The following is an 11,084-nucleotide window of genomic DNA, read 5'->3' as shown; positions in this document are numbered from 1 at the left end:
GCTGCTTTATTCCCTTGTATGTTGATGGATTCTGGATATTGCAAATTAGCTTGTTAATTAGAATATCTAATAGAGGTGAGCAGCAACAGCCAACAGCCATTACAAAGACATGAAGATCACCATATGGAGATTTACAAGAGCAAATCTCTCATGTGGTTCTGCTACATATTTACATTTCAGGAAAAATACAGTACCTGTTGTGATATAGATAGTGGAATTTAACTAAATGCTTTGGTTTGTTCATGTTTAACCTTCAGGAATGAAAAGAAGCACAAAGATGAAATATGTAATGTATATTATAATTAATTTATACACATCTGACTAGTACATAAACCAGGTTGAAAAGGACTGAAATCACACAACAATCATCACCTTGCTCGTCACGTTATTCTCTGAATATAAATAAAGTATAAAGCGCTTTTAGATCAGTTTAACATGTGGCAGAGACACAAGTGATATTATGCGTCTGCAAAAAACATTTGAACAGTCTTAAATTAGAGAGTAAAAACATTGGAGAGGCACAATATCAATACAACCTTTACAATTTTTTGTACATACAGTGTAATATTCAGGCAGATTAAGGCAAAACAAGAGTTAAATGGAGACAACAGACAAAGATCAAAAAGTTCATTTTGAATATAAAAAAAACAATTCCACAGTTGTACATAGTCCAACTGCACATCTTGTACTGTATCTCCAGGCAGTACATAGGCTCTACTTTCTATAATGCCGATACTAAAACAAGCACTTAATTGTAAGATTTAAAAAGATTTGTGAAAATGAACTGATCTTTGTCTGAGTGCCGCACATATCTCCATTACAAACACATGTAGAGGAAAACAGAACACTTTTAGCAGATATATCCAGCAGCTGGCGTGAAGCACTGTATTACAGATCTACTGTATAGATATGAAATACAGCATTGGCAAAAAAAAACAAAGAAGGGACTGTTATTTACTGTCAAACTGATTTAGGTTTGGTCCCATTAAATCTTTCACCTCTTTCTGTCCAGTGAAAAAAGAATTGTTTCAAGACTTAGATTCACCACACACAATATCTGTTCAAATTGCTACAAAAAAATACAGCAGAGCTGGTAACACTTGGTGTGAGGAACATTAGCTGACATACATGTTGTCCACTGAGTTGATAAACAGCCCACTGAATTAAGTTTTTCATTACATGCAAAACGCTGCTGCCACGAATATTCTAGCGGAGAAAAAGTGTGTTAATTTCACTGTTGCTCCAAGTGCAACACTGGTGTTTCCATTGTTTAATCTAATTTTCACAACTACAAACTTAACAGGAGAAAACAGGCCCATGCAATAGAAATGATCTGCTGAATGTTACATATAGAAATACATGTTTTTATTTTCCTTGGCATATTGTTCTTGTGAGATAAAGACAGCTGATTAAGGGGGAAAAGCAGACCATTAGGACCGTTTAGGTAATTGCTACTGACTCCTACGACCGAACACTTGAAAATGGCAACATGTGAAGCTATAGATCTGAATACAGACAGACCGTACAGTAAGGTGAGTATTGCTATCTCATTTCTTCTTGGAATTACAAATTTAGCAGCATTTACCATTTTACAGAGTGTACATGTGCAGTGAAATTTGACATGTTGGACATCATCAGCAGGTAACAGTCACAATGTCAGATCATGTTCAGGTTTGGTCACAAATAATAACTTAAATAAAACTGTGGTTTGAATAGAAATTACAAGCAGGGGGGTATTTTTCATGTGCTGAGGTGTTTTTCTTTCTACGGCACGGTAGCCATGCTGAGGCTGTCAGCGTGGATGTCTGGTATGGTCCTCTCTGGTCTGAGACACACCGCCAACCTCTGTGGGAAAAAAAACAACACACACAGTTAGAGGTTCATTTAAAGGAAAATGTGTTTTCAGCATTTTGCACATGCACTTCCACTGACCTGTTTGAGAGATCCGGGGGTCCACACCAGCTTGTAGACCATGTAGATGGGGATCCACATAAAGGACGAGAAGCCAATGAGGTATCCCACTGTGATGCTCCAGTCAGGGTACTTATAGTCGAACAGCGTTAGGGGCGGCGTTTTCAGCAGGGAGCTCACTATAATATACTGAGAAGAGTTGGGGTACACATAACGTTACCATATTTAACATTTCCATATGTTAATGTAAGAAATAATATCAGAGAAGGGTAATATATCTGTCACACTGCCATATATTGTAAAATAAATATATAAAGGAAGTGTAATAATGCAAAATGTCAGCAGGAAGACAATAAGAGAGGTGGATGCAAATAAGAGAGAAGGCTATCAAACTATATGTAGAGGCGGGAAATTGACATTTGCCTGAGTGTTTTGCAATATACGTTTTGAGGAAGATATGTCATATAGAGGAGGGTTTAAACAACAGAGGAGAGGGGTCAGCTGTTAGGTCTTCAAAGGCCATTGGTCCAGTAGTCTTTTGATCTGCCCATTCATCTTTAGCATTGTGGACATTTTGCTCCACTTGTTGTAAAGATCAGAATATTTTTATATCTCACCGCTAGAAACGCTGGACTGATGGCAACCCAGCACACCTTCCAGAATAATCCCGGAGATTTGCCAAGCATGGACTCAACATCACTGCTAAACCTTTTGATACCTGAAAGCAACAAAATGAACATGAGAGGCAGCCGTTTGTTTTTCATATGCTAACAGTGTATTGGATTATCAAGGGTCATCCATTTACATTGCAGATAAAAGAAATTGTCAGTCGACAATAATCTCTTGTTTACCGTAGAACCAGGAAACCGCGATGACCTCAAGGAAACCCACAGCAATAATGGAGGATCCTACTCCGAATTCCTCAAGCAGCTTCACCACATAGGCACCACCCTGTCAATAAGATTTCACACTGACTAATAACATAATCCATCATCAGACTGCAGATGTCAGTTTTTAATTCACTACAACGTATTCAAAACAGCCTAAACCTTACAGTAAATGTGATTGGAGATAATAGTTTGAACTAACGAGGGGTTTGAAATTTGTTCTCTTTGGTTAAACTGATTTAAAATGTCAAGAACTTACATTTGTAAGGGTGCTTAGGGAGCCCAAAAAGCAGACAACTACCAAGCCCAGAACAAAAAGTTCTCGTCTTTGAGAGAAATGATCTGGGTATTCATCCAACACAGCAGTGATGATCGCCTCCAGCCCGCCAAACTGAAAACACAGACAATGATGTTACAGTATTATATAGTAGATTTTAGTTTTTACAACAGGTAAAAACTCACATTTCAGATAAATTTACATCACTACAGCTGAATCATTTTCTGTTACACAAAAAGTGACCCTGCGGCCACCATGCTCATACCGTGCTGTCCAATCCCAGCGTGATCATCATCACAAAAAAGATGATTGCAAAAAAGGTTGAGCCCACCATGTTTGCAATGGCTTCTGGGTATGTGATGAAGAGTAAACTTGGTCCTGAAAGCAAGAAAATATTGAATATGAAGAGATCAAGAGGTCAGCGTTTGATTCATAATTGAGTTCATGATTTTAAATGTAAAACTAATTTGCTGACCTTTATCCTTGGCTACATCCTCCACCTCCACCTTCCTCATCTCTGCCATGTAGCCCAGCACCGTGAAGATCACGAACCCTGACACAAAGCTGGTCAGACAGTTTACCAAACTGGTCACAATGGCGTCACTGTTGAGGAAGAAATTAAACCCGTTCAAGGACACACAGCATAATAATTATCATTTATACAATTCTTCTTTAAACCAAATTTTTCATTTTCATCAGAGACACTGTTCCAAAGTAGCTTCTTTGCTGACCCCTCTGACCTTTGTTTTAATGGGTTCCTTTATATTTTCTCTTCAGCTTTGTGTCTGACACACATGTATACTCCTGGCTAGAAACCATAGACATCTTACAACAATACTAATGAGGAATATTCTACTGTTGGATGTATGTGTGTGTGTTCATTAGAGATGTAAAACATCTGTCTTTGGAGTAATAACCACGTGTCAATTGGCAGAATGCTCAGTATTCTCCAGGCAGCCTCCACAGAATTAGTAATTTTAGATAAATAAATAAACATCTGTGTTAAAACTAACGCTCCCAAAGGACTTCCTGTAAGCATTTCCTCTTTTTTACATTAAGAAATACAACGTTTTGAGCCGAAGTTGACAGTTTGTCAGGTACTTTGCAATTGAAATATACTTTTCTAATGTTATAAAGAAGACAATTTAACGATAAAGAATGCATTTACCATATAATTGAAAACAAAATTCAAAAACAACAAACAACAGCAAACAAAAGATATGGAAGTCAGTATTGATAAACATCATTATTATCACACTGAGGAGTGACACATTATATTTTTGTAATGTGTTTGGAATATGTTTGATGGGTCAAGAAGCGGCAGCGTCCAGTTTCAATCATAATCTGTGTTTCTTAACATGCCACTCTGCTCTACTAGCCACAGTCACACACACTACTAGTCACAGTTTGGTATTTATACCTACCATGTAGTAGTCACCACTCCTGCCTCTGATAACATTGTCTCGACCAGACCATCTTATGTAATGCATGAGCAATAAATCCCACAGCTTCTCTTAGAGTTTGGACCGTGTACTATGCACTGAAGTCATTAAACCTAAATTCAACAGGACGTGTTCAAGCCACAAATGTAGGTTCCCATGACTAGGTCTAAAGCTCAGCTCTTACCGGTAGCAGTTATTTGTGAAAGGGTTGTAGCTGGAGAGAGCCAGAAGCACCCCGAACCCGGGCCCCAGAGAGAAGAATATCTGAGCAGCGGCATCCACCCACACCTAAAAGACAGGAAGACACATTACAATATCTGAGACTACAAGTTCTGGGACGCTTCAGGGTTGTTATGGGCATTTAACAGCATACAAATACAATATTTCTTGCATTTGTTTCTGGCAGCTCTTTCCAAACCCAAATGAAATTAATAGCTTCAAATATTTTTATTTTTGTGTTGTGATCCCTCAGTATAATTCATCAAGCAGGAGAGGTGTTGTGTCAGTCGTATAAAAATCTAGTTGCCGCACAGCTGTATGCAGGGAGATCTGAAGAGCAGCACACATTCGGCATTAAAAAGAAGAGGGCAGCGTTGGATATCGGTGAGTGAGACAGAAAGGGAGGCCTTTGTTAATGGGCAGAAAATCTAAACCAATTATGCATCTTATTATCCTGCTCTGTGGCTTATTTATGCATCTCATTTCGTCTCATCCATATTCCCCCTCCAACCAAAGCACTCACACATGTTTAGCAAACAACCGCAGAGAGCCAGAGAGGAAGATGAGGACGTTTCATAGATCAAAAAAAAAATATATATATACAGTATATAGGTAGATTCTCAAGGGACTGGTAGGTAGAAATGAATGAAAGTATATATTAAACTGTTGCCTCTCATGCTTGGAAGATCCAGATGTGTTATTTCATTACACCAGTCCAGCAAGTTAAATATGAATCAGGAACTCTTAAATTTAGTCGAAACACATCTTAGTCATATCATCTGGTCTAACCCAGAGTTAAAGTCCTTTTGGGAAGTTATACACTGGAGTATATCATTACATTTTGCATAAATTTGTACTTGTGGTAAAAATTCTCAGAGAGAAATGTTGGAAAAAACAGAAGAGTATGTGTTAAGAATGGTAATATAACAGCTTTGAAAAAAAAAAACATGTCCACATCTGCCAAAAATAGATAGAGAATAATAGGTCAAATTCAGCATGTGGGAAAAAAATAACATACAAACTAAGAAGTAACATTTCTTTGTTGTTAAACCATCATGCAGTGATGAACTATTTCCCACTACCTGAGGGAAACTAAGATTGCTTAGTTTATTTATATCTACGTGTATGTACTGTATGTATTTAGTCTGCATCTTCTTTCTTCTATTGAGCCCCTTTCACTAACTGAAAAAGGGACCAAACATATGAGACATGACCATGTTTTTCTTGTTGGAGATGAGTGAATTGTGTCCTTTTCTGATAAACCAGCTGACTGACCAACTTTGTACAACTCACACTGGTCTCCAGCAGCTTCCCCCACTGGGGTTTCAGGTAAAACACCACACCTCTCCAAGCTCCTGGCAGAGTGGCGCCTCGAATTAGCAGGATGAAAAGCACAATGTAGGGCAAGGTGGCGGTCACCCACACTACCTGGTGTGGAAGAAAGAGATAAATCAGGAAGAGAAACAGAGATCATTGACAGATTGATGCACATTAACCTTCTATATTATTATGTAAAGCAACTGCAATGTGTTACCTTCCCTGAAGTCTTCACGCCCTTCCAGAGGCTGAAGTATACGATGGTGAAAATGAGAAAAAGGCAGAGCATCAACTGCCAGCGAACACCCCCGACGTTTTTGAGCCCTGATGACTTGTGCATCTCAAGAACATTCCTCCTGTAATAGTAAAACACATAAATCATCAGCCGACACTATTTGTGTAGAGTATTACTGTAAAGCTATTTATATATGTGGTTTCTGTAACTCACACTTACATGCACTTACGTGTAAAATTCCTCTGCCGGAGACCTGGAGGAATTCGTCCAGGTGATGTTGTCATTCCCAAAATAGTTGGTGCAGTCAGGGGTGTTCCACACATTGTCGCAGTTTGTCCAAGGCAAGATGGTGGAGAAAGAGGAGTAGAAGTAGAAGAGGGCCCAGGCGATGATGGTGTTGTAGTAGAAGGACACATACAGGGCGATGATACAGATGGCATATCCTATACCTGAAACAGAAGAACTTGTGAAATGTCTCTATAATGATTCACTGGCTCTCTTTGAAGACACATTTAATCAAATTACTTTGGGACAACATAGCAATTAAAATGAGTACAACCCTTTCACTGAGTCAGGTAACTATATCTGAATATGTGCTGTAGAGCAGCACAGTGTGAGGCCTTACCTTTGAAAATGGGACATATGTGTTTCCATATGGATATGGCTCCGGTTCTGTGAAACTGTCCCAGTGCCAGCTCCATGTAGAAGAGCGGCACACCACCAAAGATGGCCATCAAAATGTAGGGAATAAGGAAAGCACCTGCACAGAGACGCACGCATGAGTACATGTTATGTAGGGCTTTGACATGAAGGTCGTGATGACTGTTGGTGTTGTCTCATGTGTATGACAAAGTGAGGACATTCATGAACTCAAGGATGAAGATTTAAGAAGGCTTGAATCTGAATTAAAAAATTAAATATGAATGAAAATGTGAAGACTTCTCATTGGCCTCATTTTTTTTTTTACATCTGCTAATAATATTTCAGCTCAAAGTTGGATTTATAAGTATCAAAATCTTTATTTGATAAAATCATGGACAAGAACATACCATTAAGGCTATATGTCAAAAACACTTCTGACACACTTACTGTATATTCACATTCAAAATTATAAAATGAAATGTCTACATAATCATCTGCTTATTCCGTTTTTTAATCGTTTTTATTCATTTGTCTTGTCTAAATGTCTTTTTGTGTCTTATGTGCAGCACTTTGAATTGCCTTGTTGAAAGGTTGAATGGTGTTATATAAATAAACCTGCCTTGCCTTTGTTGCTGATGTATTACTGATGTAAGTATTGAGTAAAGCACAACCTTTTCCTAACAAAATACATAATGACTGAACCAATCTGAGCAGATCTTTATTATTATTATGTTTATTATTATCATTATTATATTATTATTATTATTATTATTATTATTATTATTATTATTATTATTATTATTATAAGGCCTATAGTAGTATTGACAAAAAAAAAATGTTTCTTTTATAAAACGCTTGAATTTGTGAACATCCTGTATTGGAAAACAATATTGATAAAAAGTGACCAAAGAAAAATAGACACAGGCTATGTCGTTGGAAAAGTGTAAAACTTTTTATTGGTGTGAAGCAGATGCGCTCTTCAGCACCATGGACAGTTTCTGCTGCCAGATGCGCAGCTTCTAACCTGTTTTTCTGAATAATTTAAAACCCATTTTGAGCAAAATTCTGACATTCAATCGATTTGAAGACAAAATAAAAGTATTTTCCAAGTGTCTCTTTCAAATTACACAAGATCCTAAATTATGAAATGAAGGTTTAAAAGCTCTAAAACACTTACCCCCACCGTTTTGATAACATACATAAGGAAATCTCCAAACATTTCCCAGGTCCACTGCAAAACCAATGACAGACAACAGAAAATCCATTTTTTTGCTCCATTTGTCCCTGGAGTCTGTCTGTGTGATGGCCGGTGTTACTGGGACCACCACAGGGCCCTGGTTGTTGGCGCTGTAGCCCGGGTTAGGGGATCCTTGGCGGGTCAGACTGCCGGCCATGACTGCTGAGTCCTGTTGGGGCATCGGACTGTGAAAAGTCAGCCAGAGGAGCAGAGCAGCTCCACAGAGAGGAGGATGTTTCTCCTGTGATGATGATGACAGGGAGCAGTGGGAGGAGTAGATGGAGCTGCAGACACTTGAGGATACCTGTTAGTGGAGAAAGACCACATCCAAAGAAGCTCAACTGCACTGTAAACAATTGCGGTTAATTTACAGCAGGATTTCAACAGTAGTAACCTGTTATTGCTAAAAACAGTGCTTTACTGTTAATACAAAAGAAAACCTGTTAAATTACGCTCACAGGCCGTTTTTAACTATAATGCATTCTTAAAAAACATCACTTTACTGCTCATCAACTGTCTAAAGTATCATCAGTAACAGTTTCATGCAGTATTTTTTTAATTCTGGGACCTGATCTGCACATGTGAGGCTTGTACATTGTACATGATTGTAAAATCAGTGAATTAGCTCTGTTCTTCACTCACATGTTGTTCTGGTTTGCATTCTGTGCTTGTAGCCAGCTATAGACAGACATTTTGGGAAAAGTGTCAACAAGTCTATTATAGCCTTTTTCCTAACAAGTGCCTTTAATTGTATTTAGTGTGACTATTCCTATGTCTGTAACCTGCTAAGTCTAATCATCTAGGCAAAAAATAATGTTTATTAAAATGTATGTAAAAAATACAACCTAAATAGTGCATTAAAACAAATCAGTAAGATAATGTAAAAGAAAGGTGGAAAAACAGCTACATAATGTATCTTTAAACAGTAAATTACCTGTAAAATACTGTGAAATTAATTTTTAAAAAACAGTTCAAACTGTATTTTTCATTAACAGTACAAAGCTGTAAATTTCAGCGACAGTATAATAATGTTAATTTTACAGTAACATAAAGGCAACCCTGCTGCCAGATCTTTACTGTTATTTTACTGGGAAATTCTTAACAGTGTAATTTAGAGGTCCCATGTGTTGCTGATCAATAAGATGGATGTGAGTGCTCACTTTTGATTCATTTCATTCATTACTGTGATATATGTGCTTTTGGGGAAAACCCAATTTAATTCAGATTTTAACAGCAACAGGTTGTCCAGCAAAAGTAAACGGTGATAGAAATAGAAATATAGAAATAGAAATAGAAAGCTTTATTGTCATTGTATTAAATACAACGAGATTCACAGTTGCCACTTCTGGTCAGTGGTTTAAAACAAATACTTGACAAGACTAAACGAGGCAGATAAAAACATATAACAGGTAAAACACACACACACAGTTATAAAGCAAATAAAACAGGTAAAGTAGATGTAATAAATACATATAAACAGAAGTGTTACACTAAAGGTATAAAATATAAAAATAGATGTAATGTAAACATCTATTGATGGCTATCAACAACACAGCCTGTTCTCCCTCCTGTCCTCTGGTAGAAGATACAGGACCCTCAGCAGGACTCTCACCAGTAGACTGAGGAACCGTTTTTCACCCAGGCCATCGGACTTTTAAATAGATAATTCATACGACACCTTCTCACAAAAAATGTACCTCAATCATATATCTTATACTGTATATACTGTATATGTTCTTAAGGTATATGTTCTTAATATGCCTTGTACAAAGTATCTCCTTTTATAATTGTAATGTAACTTATTATTTTTAATGGAGCTTCCCTGCTAAAAGCATTTCACACAATTGTACTTATATAATCGGCGTGACAATAAACATCTTGAATCTGGAATCTGGAATCTGGAATCTGGAATCTGGAATCTTATCAGGGTTCACCATGGTCACCTTTTGCTGAACTTTATTGTTGCAAATCACATTCACACAATCACAACATGCACCAGATCACTGAATTGGACTTTCCAGTATCTAACAAGAGGCTTTGAATATATAATTTTCCATGAGGTTACAGGCCATTATTTTGAATAGAAATTTGTACATTTTAAAGTCAATTTGAGTTCTAATATTCCAACAATATATTTATTACTTCTCACTATACATATCCATTTGAAATACTGTCTACCACAAATTTACATTTACATTAATTATTTTATGTTTTATGTTTATATTTAAGCCCTATATTTTAACTTGCAGTATTTTATGTCTTAATTCTCATTTTACTTTTACGTGTGTGATTTTCCTTTTTTTATGTACATATTTAATGAGCATTATTGTGGGGAACCTGAGACCCAAGACTTTCACTGCCATGGACTGCTTTGTTGTAATTGTTCTGCATTTGATACATAAAGAAACTTGAAAAACAGCGATCAATATTCTGTTAAAGCTTCTAAATATCCAGCAAGATTTTCACAACAAAACTGTGAGCTTGTGATAAAACATAGTTGTATTCTGTTCAAGCAACAGGTTTCCCAGCAAAGTGATGTTTCAGTTATGGTTACCAAGATTTATGTCTGCTGTTCATCATCCTTCAATAACAATGAGGCGATATGTAGAGCTCTATATTCACACAATCACGGTATCCTATGTACCAGAATATATTTTAGGATCAACTTGAGTTCAGATATTATTTGAATAATATATGAAAAACAGTGATTACAGTGGAGGGAGCAATCTCACCACATGATCTTCATCAGCAGATAGAGTTGCCTAGTTATAGGATTGTATGTCTGAGTTTTTTTCAACTTCTCATTCATGTTTAAAAGCTGAGCTTCAAAGTTGATTCTTGAGAAAACAATCTTACCACAAAGTGAATTTAGTAGCTGTTCTGAAGCATTTCTAACATGATCTTTTGCTACTTCAAC

At 37.0% G+C, this 11,084-nt stretch overlaps 1 protein-coding gene across 1 annotated transcript; it reads right to left on the bottom strand.

Annotated features, from left to right (window-relative positions):
- Positions 1 to 334: 334 nt before the first annotated feature.
- Positions 335 to 8,584, bottom strand: slc6a4b (solute carrier family 6 member 4b). Its single transcript, XM_037778296.1, has 13 exons — positions 8,108 to 8,584; positions 6,914 to 7,048; positions 6,518 to 6,737; positions 6,271 to 6,409; positions 6,030 to 6,164; positions 4,702 to 4,805; positions 3,551 to 3,678; positions 3,341 to 3,453; positions 3,058 to 3,189; positions 2,763 to 2,862; positions 2,529 to 2,629; positions 1,933 to 2,100; positions 335 to 1,845 (listed from the first exon to the last, which is right to left on the bottom strand). The coding sequence occupies exons 1-13, from the start codon at positions 8,346 to 8,348 to the stop codon at positions 1,765 to 1,767; spliced, it is 1,797 nt and encodes a 598-aa protein (XP_037634224.1). The 5' UTR covers positions 8,349 to 8,584; the 3' UTR covers positions 335 to 1,764.
- Positions 8,585 to 11,084: the final 2,500 nt, after the last annotated feature.

This window comes from Sebastes umbrosus, chromosome 8 (assembly GCF_015220745.1).
Source record: "Sebastes umbrosus isolate fSebUmb1 chromosome 8, fSebUmb1.pri, whole genome shotgun sequence".
Lineage (NCBI taxonomy): Eukaryota > Metazoa > Chordata > Actinopteri > Perciformes > Sebastidae > Sebastes > Sebastes umbrosus.
The sequence above is the reverse complement of the archived record's forward strand: the minus strand, read 5'-3'. Positions and strand labels throughout refer to the sequence as shown.